Source organism: Cucumis sativus, chromosome 6, assembly GCF_000004075.3.
Source record: "Cucumis sativus cultivar 9930 chromosome 6, Cucumber_9930_V3, whole genome shotgun sequence".
In the NCBI taxonomy this organism is placed as follows: Eukaryota; Viridiplantae; Streptophyta; class Magnoliopsida; order Cucurbitales; family Cucurbitaceae; genus Cucumis; species Cucumis sativus.
Genome location: NC_026660.2, coordinates 15,826,053 through 15,842,867, shown reverse-complemented (window position 1 = coordinate 15,842,867; position 16,815 = coordinate 15,826,053). Strand labels below are relative to the sequence as shown.

At 30.3% G+C, this 16,815-nt stretch overlaps 3 protein-coding genes across 3 annotated transcripts; 1 reads left to right on the top strand and 2 right to left on the bottom strand.

The window, feature by feature from the left end:
- Nucleotides 1-2,964: 2,964 nt before the first annotated feature.
- LOC101220317 lies at nucleotides 2,965-4,221 on the bottom strand. Its single transcript, XM_004150449.3, has 2 exons — nucleotides 3,986-4,221; nucleotides 2,965-3,877 (listed from the first exon to the last, which is right to left on the bottom strand). Exons 1-2 carry the CDS (start codon nucleotides 4,073-4,075, stop codon nucleotides 3,407-3,409), a joined length of 561 nt encoding a protein of 186 aa, XP_004150497.1. The 5' UTR covers nucleotides 4,076-4,221; the 3' UTR covers nucleotides 2,965-3,406.
- A 5,073-nt stretch (nucleotides 4,222-9,294) lies between these two features.
- On the top strand, nucleotides 9,295-10,430 carry LOC101222198 (RING-H2 finger protein ATL2). The gene has a single exon (XM_004150456.3). It carries the CDS (start codon nucleotides 9,416-9,418, stop codon nucleotides 10,148-10,150), a length of 735 nt encoding a protein of 244 aa, XP_004150504.1. The 5' UTR covers nucleotides 9,295-9,415; the 3' UTR covers nucleotides 10,151-10,430.
- Nucleotides 10,431-10,589: 159 nt separating this feature from the next.
- On the bottom strand, nucleotides 10,590-12,688 carry LOC101221958 (probable pectinesterase/pectinesterase inhibitor 21). The gene is made up of 2 exons (XM_004150455.3): nucleotides 11,508-12,688; nucleotides 10,590-11,429 (listed from the first exon to the last, which is right to left on the bottom strand). Exons 1-2 carry the CDS (start codon nucleotides 12,544-12,546, stop codon nucleotides 10,738-10,740), a joined length of 1,731 nt encoding a protein of 576 aa, XP_004150503.1. The 5' UTR covers nucleotides 12,547-12,688; the 3' UTR covers nucleotides 10,590-10,737.
- Nucleotides 12,689-16,815: the final 4,127 nt, after the last annotated feature.

Genomic DNA, 16,815 nt, shown 5'->3' with positions numbered 1-16,815 from the left:
AATAAAAGAATCTTTTGATTAAAGTAAATAAGCTGAAGGAATTCAATATTTGAAACTCTGATTTCAGAAGAATCAATTTAATTAATGGGCCTATAGGTGATAAAAGGCCCATAATGAAGAGGGGAGTAGGCAGGGCAAATTTGGGAAAGAAAAAACAAAAATGAAATAACCATACGGTAAATTTGAGATTAACAAAAAAAGATTAGCAATGGGTAGGGAATGGAATCTCCTATTCTGACAAATCCACGTGTTCTTCCTTTTTAACCCGAATATATTTAAACTCAACTCCTTCCCTTTTTTACACTTCAAATCTTAATCCCTTGGTTCTTGCTTATAATTAATTACCATTTTAAATTGTTATAACTTATAATTAAGGCGTTATTATTTTATTTTCTCAAATGGGTCTAGGCCTTCAACATATCAAGATAGAGTTCATTACAGCTTAATGCTTCTTATTTTCAACCTCCTCTTAATTCAAATTTTAATCTCAAACTTATGCTACTGTTTCATTAATAACTTACCTTCATTTTAGTTTCTACCAAACTTTTCTTCAAAATAAAATTGTTATACACCAAACTTTTCATTATATATTTTTCAAACATCATCCAATTATGCTTTTTTTTCCTATCAATTAGAAGTGTTTTTTCCTATTAATTAGAAGTGTTTTATAATGCACATTATTGATATAAATAGTAACTTTCAATTATTGTTTAGCTATTTGTTAACCATATACTTTTCATGTCTCTTAATATCCTTCTCATTTTAAATGCGATAGTGATACATTCAAGTCCTTCTCCTAAACAAATGACGTATATAAAACACTTCATTCGAGAAGAAAAAAAAAATCATCTAAAGAAAACCCATTTAACTCCACCGGAAAAAGACACCGTCAACAGATTTAGTATAGGTCGAACCTCCCTAAAGTTTATACCATTCAAACCCCTATTAAAAACTTGCAACAAAAATATCACAAAGAAAGTAAGGCTCAAATCATGCACTTAAATGTCTTCAACAACATTAGTTATTCTCTATTAAATCCATACCATCTTTATTAATTGTACAAATATATGTCCTCAACGGTAACATTCAACGTCTATCAACATTCACCCCATTGCAAGCCTTTTGAAAATCTCATCAAATGTTCATTAACAATCCATTTCCATCCTCTCCCTACTTTTTAATTAGAATAATTGTCAAAGTATAATCAATTCTATGTTTTAGTAATTTTCTTTCTACAGTGGGTAAATAATTTGTACTTTTATTATTCTTGAAAAACCCCTACTTAATAATTAAAAATACATAATTTTAAAATCCAACAATTCTCGAAATATACCATTTTAACAAAATAATGATAATAATATAAAAGAAGAGAGAACGTGGCTTGCAGGGAATAGGAGCGGCGGCCACGTGACAAACTGATGCCCTGACGTCACCCGCTTTACATATTTTGTACAACCAAAGCCTTGGTTTTGAGAAAACGACGTATCGGTTTCTCATTTGAGCCGTTTAATACGCACTTTTTTCCGCTCCATCCATCACCTTCTGTCTCTCTTCCGATTTGTCGTTTTTCATTTTTTTTTACCAAATTCCCTCACACTTGCCGTTACTACTGTTTGATCTTTACGGGCCCAACGGCCCATTTCCAAGCTAATACACGATCCCACATGAGACAGATTCAGATCACGACACGCGGCTCCTTTGACGTAAGGTTTGGATTTGGATCCACCGCCAACCGTTAGATTAAAAATGGTGGAGGGAAAATTAAATGAGAAGATACCCAGAATCTTCCACCCAACGGATCTCAAGAACCGACAGTTAATTGAGCTGCTTAGCTTTGAAAAAAGAAATAATAATAATACTTTCTTGATCTTATCATTAGGATGCAACGTTAAACTAAAAGTTGTTTAAGCCAACCAAGTTGTTGTTAGAGTTGGTAGATTTAATTTGAAATGTGATGTTCAATGGATTGTTCTTTAGAGGATTTTCAATTTCAATGTTAATAAACCACATTTTTTTGTTTGTTGTTTTTAATTCAATAAGACCTTATTTATTCCTACTTTTCCTTCATATAAAATAACAAAATATTCCCTATTTTAAGGGTTTGTGCTTCAGAAGTGTGACTAAAAAGCACACACATCTTTTAAGCTTCCAAAAGTATGTTCTTTTTCAACACAACTGTGGTACAATTAACAACTAACATAAAGCATTTACTTCATAATTATAAGATGGAATATTCAAATCATTACCTTTATTTTTTTAATTTTAAAATATAAACTTTCTACATTATTCAAACAATATTTATCCCACCACAAATAAAATATTGTCATTCTTCTAATTACTCTCTAACTTTCTATTGAAATTTTTCATTTATCAAATTTATATATAAATCCAATTTTAACAACACATCTATTTTTTAAATTGAAACTATTTATAAACTATATCACAATCTCAAATACTCTCAAATACTTTTTAGCTCATTTTCATTTTTTTTTTTTTACTATATTTTAATAATATTTTCAACATTTTGCTATTTCCTCTCAATTTAGGATCTAAAATAATTAATACATCTAACCTACCTTTAAGTTTCATATTTCCACTTTCATGAGTTTATGCAAAATCCAACAAAAAAGAAAAGAAAAAAAAAACTAAAAAACCATTCTAGAAGAAATCAACATTTCAACACAGTTAGATCTATAAATAATTTTTTGATGGGATTACAAATAAGATTTGGAAACTTAAACACAAGAGCTATACATTACAAGTGATAAACCTATTTTATTATCATTACTTACTATAATAATGATAATGAGGAATTAAACTCTAAACCCTAAATCTTAAAAACAAAAAACAAATACGAGTTGGAACAGAATCAAATATTAGTTTGGTATTTTAAACCCCTATTTTAGAGAGTATGTGGTAAGTTAAAGATGGAAATAAACACATTTAAGAGAACCTAGTAATAGGAGAAAGAAAAGAAATCTAATATGATGATTATGGGGTTAATAATAGGATGGAAGATTACAAACCTTTTTAAAGCTAAACTCCTAATAATCTGGAGAAATTAAAAACATCATTAAACATAATATAATAATAATTAATAATAATAATAAATAGAAAAGAAAAGGTCAGATGAAAAGACGATAAACCTGTTGAACGCGTAAATCAATAAAGGCGGATCAAAAGAAAAGATCCCATCCTTTTCCCGATGGATCAACACACCTTTTTGCACCCAATTTATAAAATTAAGAAAAGAAAAACAACTTCCCGTCGCAGGCCCCGCCGGGAAACCCACCCAATCGACAACCCATTTAACACCCACCAGAGAGAAGAAAAAGAAGAAAACGAAAGCATTTGTTGTTGCTGCTGCTGCTGTTGTTGATGAAGTTTTTGTTTTAGTTAATTAATTTTAAGTGACTAAGTAAATAGGCATGGGAGCGGAGGAGGAAATTCTATATTGTTGTTGCTCCATGTTGAGTTCTCGGAGGCTAAGATAAGGGATTTCAACGTCTCCTTTTCTAGTGGGCGTTAGAGTTCCGGCGAGTGGACCGGAGGAGGGTCGAGTGGTGGAGCGGCAAGGAGTAGAGGAACCGCTACGACTTTCCGTTACATAAACCGGACCGGAAATGGAAGCACGGAAAGCACGGGCTCTGGCTTGATGAACGTCGTCGTCGTGAAGAAAATTAGCGGCGTCGTTTTGGTGGTGGATGTGGATCCATTTCCATTTGAAGAAGAGGAAAGCGTTTTTCCACCAACGCTTTTTCTTCTTCTTTGTGATGTTCTTTGAATCGTCTTTGGAAATGGGTTTTTGGAGCTTGAAATGAAGGGAGTCTATGGATCTTGATGATTCTCGTCTGTGTTTTCTTGCTTCTTCCAGAACCTAAATTTAAAAAGGACAAAAAAAATGATTACAAATGAATTAATGAAGAATGATATTAGTCTCTCTTTTTTTTTTTTTTTTGAAAAAAAAAGGGGGAAGAAAGGGAACCTGGAAATAGTCGATTTGAGGGTCGAAGCCATAGTCGCTGAAATGTTGAGGTTCTTCAGGGAAGGGGAAAACAGGGGATTTGGTGGACATGGGGGTTAGGAAGGTGAAGAGATCAAATCAGAGGAAGGTATTTTTTTTTCTTTTTCAAGAGGGAATTTGAAAAGGTAGAAGTTAGATGGAGAGAGGTGAGAGATGGTGGTTTGCTTTATAGTTCTATTATTTCTTTCTTTCTTTCTTTTTTATAAGAGGATGATGAGGGGATATAAAAATTTAAAATATGATTTTGTTCTTCTTGTAGGTTAAAGAAATTCAAACATAAATTTTTTAGTACTTGTTACCAACATCTTCTATGCATAAATTTGTCTATCATTTAATGTTCTACACACCCATTCCCCTTCCACCATATTTCTAAGAGTGAGTTAACTTGACTTACAATAAATAATTGATAGAGACTAAAATTGTGAACTTCACTTAGCCTAAAAACATCAAACTTATATCTTATTAATTTTCTTTTACGTGTGAATTCTATTAATTTCTTCAACTTTTACAACTATTTGAACGTTGTTTTGGGATAAATAGTTAAGTTACATATTGAACTCACAATTTAATAAGTTGAAAATATGTAAAAAAAATTAGTAGTTTGAACTTCGAACTTGGGAAGTCACCTGATATTCAAAAGTAAATAATTTTATTTACTTGATTATTGTATTAATTAAAATTGAAAATTAGTAATTGTGTATTAAATTAAAGACAAAGGATATGGAAAAGGGAAGCTGAATAAGAGAGATGGGAAGGGCATTGAGGAAACCCTAATAATAAATGTGATATATTTGCAATAAAATTCAAACTTATCATTCTTCCCTCGAGACCCTTCTTAACTTTTCCAATTAAATGCCCATATAGTTTATTTTTATAAGATATTAATTTAATATCACACAACTTTCCTCTACACATCCCATCCCCTCTATTCTATTCTCCACTATTGTTATTATATGTTTCTATTCACATTTTCCCATATTTTCACATGTTTGTTTGCAGATTTACATCCATAAGAAGTTTCATGATGAGGAAAAGGATCAACAAGCTAAGATGGTACTAATATTAAATAATAAGCATTTTAGGTTAAAACATTTTGTTTATTGGTTTAATTAAAGAAAAATAAACCAATACAATACATGTTTACTTATTGGGCTTTATTGGTCATAAGCCCACTCACTAAAGTATAAGCCCTAAGGCCAGTGTTGCGTGGGCTAGGGATTTGCGTCCAATATATTTTCCGCTTTTCACCCAATATCCCAATTTTCATCCACACCTACTAACATTACTTTCTTATAATGTTTTTTTTTTAGGGATGGGTATGGACTTGAAAATATTTCTTTTATTTAAAAAATAGAAGTATATCAAAATCAAGTTCAATTACCAAATAACTTTAAAATCTGTAGTTGAAATCCTCCCACCTTTTAACTGTATTAAAAATATAGACAATCTATACATGTCTTTACTATTCTTACTATTCTTCTTCATCATCTTCCCATAATCTGCTTGTTTGTTTTCTTCTCATTTTAGTGTTTTATGAACTAATCATGATTAATAAACTTGTCAACCACATATACGAGCTATCCTTTTTGTTTATGAGAATAATCGTTATTGAACCGTTCAATTCAACTTTAACTTAACAAAAGTCGACCATAGTTGTCGATCGAACACCTTCCAATGATAACTAAGACTTAAGCTGTATCAAGAGATATCACATTTGTGGTTTGAGGATTCCAGGAAGAATCTTGACAAACAATACTTTAGTTAGTGGAAGCTAAAACTGAGAATTCATGCAACAACAACATTGTCAATGAAATATCATAAAGAAAAGAATAGGTCTAAGCGGAATAAAAACATATATTATCAATTATTTTTTAAAATTTGTTTAAATATATACGTACACAACCAGAAGAAAAGAAAAAGAGCTAGACATAAAAGTAGTTATCAAATGTGTTTGGAGAACAAATTATAAGGTTGAAAATAGAGTGGAGACGTAGATATAAGTGTAGTAAATTACAAAGCTAGTCCTAAACACTTGTTTATTTAATAAGTTGAACTTTTGGAAGTGTTGTTTCGTGTGTTTTGTTCTAAATTTTGAATGGTGTACAATGATCATTGACCTATACTACTCACCATTATATAAAATTAAAGAAGCTAATAGACATAATTAAAAGCTCTCACAATCTCATTAGCCAAAAAACCGAAGTTTGTACTTAAAATTATGTGTGCGCGCGAACACAAAACATCTTAATGACATAAAATTTCGAGTAAAGAAAACACTGTTAACTTTCATATGACAACAATAACTGATCTTGTAAATAGATGTTTGGCTCAAGCTTTTTTCTTCATCCTAGTGCAATTAGTTTCTCGTGGGTGGTATTCATCTTGAGTTTTGTGATAGTTTAGGTAGTCATTTAAAGTTGATTATGTGATGGAGTCCAAATCAAGAACATATGCTTGTGTGTAAATCCAGATAATTTGTGTCAATATCAGAAGGCATGGTTTTTTCTTTGTTTTCGTGTTCAGGATATTCATTTTGAATTTGATGAATGATTTAAAGTCTATTTTAAGCGTAAAAGGAACGTCGTGTTATTGGACAAAGAAATCAGAAACTTTGGACAAATGAATGGGCCCAGAAAGTGAAACCTCACAGCCCAAATAGTTTGGCAACTTCCAAATGCTTTTCCATCCTTTTTACCTCACTTCCCTTTACTATCTATTATGATTTGGCTGTCATCAACCTTAACAAATTATGAGTTTTACGAGAAATAATTTTAAATTGTTACGATACCAAAACGTAAAAATTAAAATAAATAAATAAATAAAACAATTCCTACTATCCAATATAAAAAAATACAATTATTTACTAAACTCAAAATACATTGTAATTAAAATTTCTCACAAAACATAAAAATTATAAAATAATTTGTCATTAATGAAAAGTTCCAACTCCAAAATTTAAAATCTATTTCAATGTCTAAAAGATACAATCTATTTCAAATGGGTAATTGCAAAATTGAGACACATTCAATCAAAAAGTTTGACTCTAGACCTGTCGAACAACCATAGCCGAAAGCTTCAAGTTGAAAATGGGAGCATTGTTGATATTATAATAATGATGAAATCATGAAATTATATCATAAAATTGAAAACTTATATGCAAGATATGCATCGATGAGTTCATCCACTCAAATCGGTGAGTTTTTCATACATTCGAGATTCATTTGAGCTTTTCTCTCTTGTTTGCAATAAAAAAATTCTCTTTCATATTGTGTTTATCTCTGTCGGCTGTCTCTTTCAATCTCTTTATTTTATTTTCTCTAATAAAACTTGAAAGAAGAAGATTCAAATAATTTCAAAAATGTCAATAAGACATAATTAAATTCCAAAATTTAAATTCAAATTGTTATTAAAAAATACATTCAAATTTAAATTCAAATTTTTATTAGAAATAAATATTAAAATTTATATTCAATTTTTTATATTAAAAGCTATATATTATTTGTTATTTAATAAATTGTTTAAAATATAACAAATTTGAAAATAGACATTAGCATAAATCAAACAACAAAATAGCAAATTTAGTTAACATTTACCAAATTTGGATGTTGTTTGCAAAATACACTTCTTTAATAAAAGAGACACAATAAATTAATTTTTATAATAAAAATCAATCAAAACAAGTGTACAATTTAAAATATAAATTAAAATAACTATGTATTATCTAATAAATATTTTTAAACAATTTGAAATATAAATCGTTTAAAAGTAGTGGATAAGTGTGTCATATTATAATATCTGAATTCAAAATAATATGAAATTTAACAAAAGAGGAATAGTTGAAAATCTTTTAACAATTTATTATATTTTTTTTATTAAACATAAGTTTTATGAATTAAATAAATAAATGTTAATTAATTTGATTTGAATGTTAAAAATCCAAAAATTTGTTATGAATTATACAAGTAAAACACGGATTATATTTTTTGATTACACATGCATAACAATGATGATTGGAAATAAAACATCACATACAAAATAAAAAAGTATATAGTTAAAATAAATATGAATATTAACGTAATTAAAAAACACAACGTGAAAAATAATTATATGATACAAGAGGCACAATAAATTATTTTTTTAATAAAAATCAATCAAAATAAGTGTATAATCATAATTAGCACGATTGTAGTGATGATAAAACTTTGTTTTTAAATTATTATTAACCATTCGTACTATGTATTATCTGATAATTTTCTTTAAATAACTTGAAATATAAATAATACAAAATGCTTAATTTATGTTTGTCATTAAGAATATGATGTAATATTTGAAATCAAAATATTATAAAATCTAATGATTTGGGAATGGTTAAAATTCTCATAACCATTTCTTTATTAACCATAGGTAATATGTATTATCATATGAAAATAATGTAGCAGTGATTGTCAATGTTTTAGGGAATTCAAATATTATGAAATCTAAAGAAGGAGTAACAGTTTAAATTCTTTTAGCAATTTTGTGGTAGAAATTTTTATTAAACTTAAATTAAATAAATAAATGTTAATTAATTTGATTTAAAGAATTATATGCATACAGGGGATATAAGGATATGGGCATATATTTAGGGAATATAAGCAAAATATTGTTAATCCAAATTAGTTAATATTTTTTAAAACTATTTGTTGTTTGCAAATACACTGAAAACACTTCAACAAACCACAATTATCTCTAAAATAAAAATAGTTATAATAACAATAAACGTTTTAAAACATACCAAAATAAACTAAAATATAATAAACACAAGACATTTATAGAAAAAGAAAATCATTGTTAAGTTCAATTTAAACTTTTACTACTGAGTCCATTTAAATTTATAACCTATTTCTCATATGTTTTCATCTAAAATAAGTTAGATATAATTATTTTCATGCCAATATGTTACCAAAATGGCAAGAGAAACTAAAAAAAAAGAGAGAGAGAGAGAGAAAACTGTGATACCCTTGTAAGTAGAAACACATTTTGTTGGTATAAAATATATAATTTTGAATGGATTTAGATGTAGATTTAGAAATATTTGTTGAAATTGTATTTGAATTTAGAAATTTATATTGATATTATTTAAAGTAATTAGTCAATGTAATTTGTTTCGCCTACACCACTACTGCCAAATCCACTTCACTAGTGAATTCAATTATAATATATATGATTTTAACAAATGATTTAAAATATTGTTGACCTTCATAGACTCTAAAGAACAAGCCTTCCTCCAACCAGAAACCCTCACGAAGTTTCCTTCCTTTTTCCTTTAAATTTCCTTATCCCCTTCTTTCCTTTCTTCCCAATTATCATTATTCAATTTCCCTTTTTTCTCTCCCTATTTCCTCGCCGCCAATGGCCGACGACGACGACGATGCCTCCCTCTTATATCCGCCCTCCTACACACGTTACGCTCTCAGCGGCAAAATCATGCTCGGCGCAATCATTTTATTATTATTTGTCGTCATCCTCATGATTTGTCTTCATCTCTACGTTCGATTGTTCCTACTCTCCTCCACCCCCCGCCCATCTCGTATCCGCCGCCGTCGCCGCCGTCAACACTTTGTTTTCACTGCCGAGCCTCGAATCGCCGCCGCTGGTGTTCCGTCGCGTGGTTTGCCGCAGTCGATTCTCAAGTCCCTACCCGTTTTCGTTCACTCGGAGAAAACCGACCCGGATCCGATTTACTGTGCGGTTTGTTTATCGGAATTTGAAGAGAACGAAATCGGACGGAGTATTCCGAAATGCAACCATAGCTTCCACGTGGGGTGTATTGATATGTGGTTTTATTCCCACGCGACTTGCCCGCTTTGTAGATCTGAGGTGAAACCCGAACCCGAATGTGAGTCCGGCCCGCATGATGACCCGGGGGAGATTGCCATTGATGTCTGTGAACTGGGTTCGAGATCTGGTGAGGAAGAAACGGATCATCGGTGTCCGGTTGAGATGGCGGCGTCGGTGGAGGTGGTGGATGATGAGTCGAGGCATGTGAACGACATGTCGGATGATGGGACGTCGAGGGCAACGGTGAATTTTGTGAAGTCGTTGTCCGTTAAGGAGGAAATAGAAGCAGTCGGTTCAGAAAGATAACGGTTTTGTGATGGAACGGAACGTGGCTAGAATTGTAAATATTTGTTTTGTGAACCAAAAATACAAATACGAACTTTTTTTTTAATTGCAAATGTGGTTCTTATAATTTAGTTTTAAGAAAGAATGTTTTATGAATCTTTTTTCTCTCTCTCTAATTATAAGATTAAACTTGTAATTAATTTTTTTTTTTCTTATTTGAATATAGTTATGATCAGTTTTGTACCAAATGATGTTCAGTTTGAAGAGTTCTAATTCCTCAAGTAAACATTTTTTTCTTCCATTCAAAATCTATTAACTTAAGACTCTTATTTCCTTTCATTTTCTTGTTTGTATCAATCTCTAATATTTACCAAAAAGTTCAAACACATTATTTTTCTTTATTTATATACCATGATTTATAATAATTGCATCAAACAAAAATTAGACGAAAGAAAGAAGATTCAGATCATAATATAAATATAGGTAATATAAGTGAAATTATTTCCCATAGGATTTCCATTAAACGAACGCCAAAAGAAAAAGAGAAAAAGAGAAAAAGAGAAAAAAGGGTTCGGTTCGGTTTGGTTTTACTAAAACCCTTTTGTTCATTACATCATCCCAGAAGAGTAAGGAATTCCCTTGGCAGGAATCCATGCATCGCCATCAATAAATCGTCTTGGAGTGAAGTCCGCAGCATGTTGTGGCGTAATATGTTTAATTCCTCTCCACTTCACTCTCTTACTTTCATCAGCCCCTGCTCCTTTGTTTTGTACCTCCGCGTAGAACAATGTGTTCAATCCAAAATCTCCCATCCATGGCAACCATCCTTCTGGCTGAATTATATCGTCTATTGTTGATCCGATTATAATGGTTCTTGAATATTCCTTCCATGGACGTCCCAAATAAGCCTTGTTGATGGCCTTGAATGGCAAGTAAGCTGGATCACCCATGAAATGGCAGCTCTGGAAGATCAATGCCGTTGGTTCCTTTCTGTTCAAACGCCCGTGAGCAGTTACGATGCATTGTTGGTTATCCAATGGCTTTCGCACCACTAGCTTGCAGTTCTGGAAATTTGTAGCAGCGTTTCCGAAGACGAAGTCGATGGTGCCACTGATTGTGCAATCTCTATAGAACTGACGATGAGCGTGTGCGTAGAGTGTGTCTTGGTATCCGTCGATTTGGCAGTTGAAGAAGATTGATCTATCGGATTGGACTCGTAGGGCCACGGCCTGGTGCTTTGCTGCTCCAGCTGTGTTCTCGAATCCCATATCTCTAGCGTAGAAGTTAGCTCCAATTGCAGCTGAATCGAATTGAACCATATCAATTAATTAGACCAAAACTAATCAAATCAAATCAAATCAAATGCTACTGTACTTACAGAAGGTAGCAGTCTTGAATGTTTGAATGCCATCGATGAAGTTTAAGCTACCAGTGACGACAGTTTTGGTTGGACCATCACCGTACATTGTAAGATGAGTCATATGTTTGGGGATGACAACAATTTCTTTGTAAATTCCAGCCTTCACATGAATCACAAACGTTTTATTACTCTTCAAAGGCACATCAGCTAAAGCTGCATTTATGGTTTTGTATTTCCCACTCCCATCTTGAGCTACAACCAAATCAGGTTTCATCGCAGCGGCTCCCGCCTGCATCAATCGTCTCTTTCCGTCGCTAACCCATGATGGCATTTCACGATCATCATCTTCCAAAAGTCGTCGTCCACTCATTCCAGGAAGCTGAAGTGAACCCAGAATGGTAGACAATTCATTAACAATGCCAAGGCCATTGGTTGTCATTTGCTGAGCTGACTTCAGAAACTCTTGCATTCTGACACCAGCATCACCTGTAGTATTTTCAAAACCATCCAAGCAAGTTTGTTCGTACGTGAGTGCACCACTGAGCCAAATCTTTAAATCCGCGACGAAATCATCGAGTTTGGACATTTGGAAGGTGCCGATTCTTTCGAACGACTGGTTCAAATCATCAATGGCATATTCTAGTAGCTCACGACAATTTTGAAGGGCTTGGTTGGTTCTGGGGTCTTTGGCTAATTCTTTAAGTGTGGTTGAATTCTTAATAGCCTCGTTCAGACTCCTTGTTGCGATTTTAAAGCCCACTTTCACTAGCTCTTTTGGGTCTGTTGTGTTACCGGCTTCTGCCTCTAGACTCTTCTCACAGGTTTCTTTGTAATCCGTTGGTTGACAAATGGCTTGGATAGCTTTGGTGGATGATGTGATTTCAGGAGTGGTTTCGCTGCCATGATTGTCATCACCGTGCTCCTCTCCATGGGGTGCATTGTTGACGCCAACGGTAACGGCAACAACCATTGCTACCAGGATTAAAGAAGACACACTAATGATGGCTATCTTCTTCTTCTTTTTATCACCTTCGGCATTGGCAAATCCGTTTGACATTTTGAAAGATTGAAAACAAAAAGATTATTTTTTTGGGGGATTTTTTGGGATTTTTTTTTCTATTTTTTTTCCCTCAGAGCTGTAGGGGCTTTTCTGAAAGACAATAGATGGATTGCCCCTTGGGCTCTGGATTGGAATGAGAGTGGAATTGGGGTGAATTTATAAAGGGTAAATGAAGGTTAAAAGTAGAATGTTAGTTATTTCTTTTACCGAGAATGTTGTTCGATTTGTGGTTCGTAATTTTTTTCATTTTTGCCCTTTCTTTTATTTTTCGAACCCAATTAATAAGACAGTTCAAGATTGATGGCTGATGACCAATGCAATTTTCAATACGGTTTTGGGTTTTTCCTTCTGATTTGTTTTGATTCATCGGCTAAAACTCAACTAATTAAACTCATTTAAATTCATATTCTTTTATTTTAAAAGAGAAAAAAGGAAAAAGAAAACAACTTCTTCTTCAATGAAATTTACAATTGGGCCTTAAATATTGAAAATGGGCTCGTAATTCGGGGGTGATGGCAGCTGTGTTTCAATTCTTTACTCGGCCCAACCCAGTTGGATCTGACGAAACTGCGGCCCATTTATAAACAAATTTGCTTAGTAACAATTAATCATTTTCCACATTTTACTCTTCCAAATTTTTACACACCGATCAAAGATGACGGATAATTTCAAATTAATTGCATTCTCTACATTTTCAATGTCATCAAATCGGTTAAATATTATGATTTCTAGGTGAAAAAAAACAATAGCACGATGTCACATACAATATATATGACAAGAGAGTCGTCATAGAAGTAAACAGAAAATACGACACAAAGATATATAATCTAGTTCAGTGCAAAATCACCTACGTCTAGGATGCAATGTGTCTGGTGAAACAAAACTTTACTTATAAAGAGTTTAACAATTTTAACGAAAGTACTTGTTTGATAGACTCATTTTTCAATGACTCTCGTATAACTTGCTTTTCAACCAATAATCCTCTTAAGTTTGAACTCCCTTCACTTGCATAATAATGTTTACTCAAGTTTTGTATGAGATCTCTTCAATACAATATGTTTAGACTACCCCTAAGAATGAGATCCCCTCACATTCACTATATTAAACTCTTCCGACAACAAATTAATTTTAATTTAAATATTGAAATTGCAATAATTTAAAACCTAAAAACTAAATTGAAATGAAATTCCAAACTTAAAACTTAAAGATACAAAAAGTTAAAAAAATGGAACAATAAACCATCATTAAAGTATTAAGAATCATATATGTTTTAAAAACCAACCGACGAAAAAGAAAAAGAGGCGATATAAACCAAATTTGAAATATTCCAAATAACGATCATGTAACAAAGATATAATGATTGATTAAGGTAGTGAAGGGTACTTAATTTAAAACTAATACGAATCTTGGTGAATTAATGATTGAAATTTGTGAATGGTAAAGAATATATAGAATAATAGTCATCCAATTCAAAATATTTAAAGTGAAAATGGAACAATTATATTCTCTTTAAAAGGAATGAATTCAAAAGTTGAAAGTACATTTTCATAAATTGGAATAACACTTGGCTTTTGTTTTAAATTTCATTTTAAAATTTGGTAAAAAAAGAAAAGATTGGATAGGGATGGGTAGGGGATGTTAGAATTTGATTCCACTATTGAATTTAAATGTTGCATTCATAAGGTACAAGTGTAAACAATTGAAGCATACCCAATTTTGGTGGGAATCTTGATATCACGAAAGGAAACATCATACTGAACGAATTCAATTCCCTACCCTCTTTTAATTTTAATGATGGCAGTCAAATTGTAAACTTAACTTCTATATATTTTAGTGAAAAATTTTGAAATTTTATTATAATTATAAATAGTTTTAATAGTTTTGTCGTGTTAAAATGATTTTGTATTTAAAATTATAAGTAGATTTTATCATAATTTAATAAAAGGATTTAATTTCATGCTCAGATAAAACTTCAAAAAATAACTCGTCTATATAAGTTTAGGAGCCTTAAGAATAATAAACTATAAACTTTGGCGTTTAGCAAACAAAACATTATCTCTAAATGATAATCTTGGAAAGAAAAAAAACTATAAGTACATTATCTCTAAAAAATTCAACAATTTTGGAAAGAAAAAAAATGATAATCTCTAAATCACTTCCACCTCTTTTCAATCCGTTAATTCTTACTGTATTAAAATGTAGCTTAAAAGGATAATTATTTTTTAATCAATTGTATCTTTTGTCAAATTTTAAATTTACAACATTATCCTATACTTTAAAATAAATATTAGTTATTCTTTAAATTTAAAAAAATAAGTTTATGAATTATTTTATTTTATAATTAGTTATATCATTTGTTTTTATTTAATATAAATAATAAAATCAATAGAGTATTATCTTTTCAAATTCTTAACTTCACTGTGGAATATGAAAAGTTTTTATCTATTTATTTTAATAAGTCAATTTCTAAAATGCATAAATTTATATTTAATTATGAGATTTTAAAAGACCGGTAACCATTTATTTTCTTCAAGTATATAAAGACATCATTTTCATACGAACATTTGAATTTTTTTACAAACTATATGTGTTTTTTCTATGGCAAAAATATATGTATTTTTTTCTTATAATAATTTATATTATATAATAACATATAATATTGATTGATCCAACTCTCATCGTTCATCTTTCGCTTTGCTTTTAAGTTGAAATATATTTTTGGTGTTACAACATATTAATACTTTATGATTTTAGAGAAAGAGTTGAAGAAAGATATAGTTTATATAGGACATTAATTTGCTTTAATATAATTTTAAAAAAACGAAGAAATATATGAATTTAGAGAAGGAGAGTAGAAAAATGATATAATGTCTGTCATTCATTATAATATAGTTTTGTTTTTCTACGTAGTTCAAAAGAAACTAACTGTTTTTCTTTCCTTCTTATTTTTCATTTTTTGGGATGATTCACGTTCAAGCTGAATATGCGTGAATTTTCTTATTTCTCTTTTAATTTCTGTTACATTTTATTTTAATATTTAAATTATTATACTCATTAAATTTATTTTTAGATTACATTTAGAATTATATTTTGTTGTGCACAATTAATGTGAATATGTAATTTTAGATATTTTTTTTTCAAGCAACATTCACAGAAAATGTTACAATATATAAAAATTGAATAAAAAGTAATGTTTTGAGACCCACGTTGTTATAGTTGAAAAGATAATCTATCCCTCTCTAAACATTAGGGGTGTTTACTTATAAATTAAAACTTCAGTATTTTGTTTAGTTTCATTTTAAATTATTCTTATTGTTTAAAAGAACACAACTCATTTGTCATCAAATTATATTCGTATATACACACGAAGTTTATAGTTTGTTGAATCTTCATACTAAGTTAAACTACAAAAAAAAGTTACTCAACATATTACTTTGTTTAATTAGTAGTATTTAAATATAAAAAGAAAAACAATATAATTTCTACACATGAAACGCAGGTATTTTTTAGTTATATAAAAACATATTTAAATAAAAGATCAAACAAAATATTTATTTATTTATTTCCTAAAAACAATTGAAGAATAATTTTTAAAATCTTATTTAGCTATATGATGAATGATATTACTAAAGAAAAAGATTTAAAGCACACACAAAAATACCTTTTTCTCTCTCTGTTTTTTTTATTAGTGCTTTTACATAAAGCAATATCTAATTCCATCTAAAAATATTAAACATAAAAGATCATGTTAAAAGACAAATTAATCATATCCCAAAATATTGGCCACTTTTAAATACAACATTCAAATGATTGATCATCTTATATACCAATTTAATTTCAATTCAATTAAAAAAAATCCATCATTTTAATCTTAAAAATCTCTAAATTTAACAATTATAAACAAAGCACATAATAAATATAAAGTTGCACCCAAATATTACTTTAAATAATTAAAAGCCCATAATTCTACTTTGTAACAAAATATCATTCCAAATCTTATTCCAATTATTTATTAAAACCCACTATATCACTTTCTTACAAAATCTCATTCCATTATTTATTCCCAAAAAATAAAAAAGGGCAAAGAAAATCTCATTATAATATTATTCTTCCATATGGAGGGGCCCCAAGTTAGCCCAAAATTTAAAGCTTTCTTCAGTTCCCTAATTCTCTATATAACAAGGCAAACCAAAGATGAAAGCTTCACAAACCCAACCAAGCAATAAAGAATAACATATCTCTCTCTTTTTTTCCTACCAAAATCAT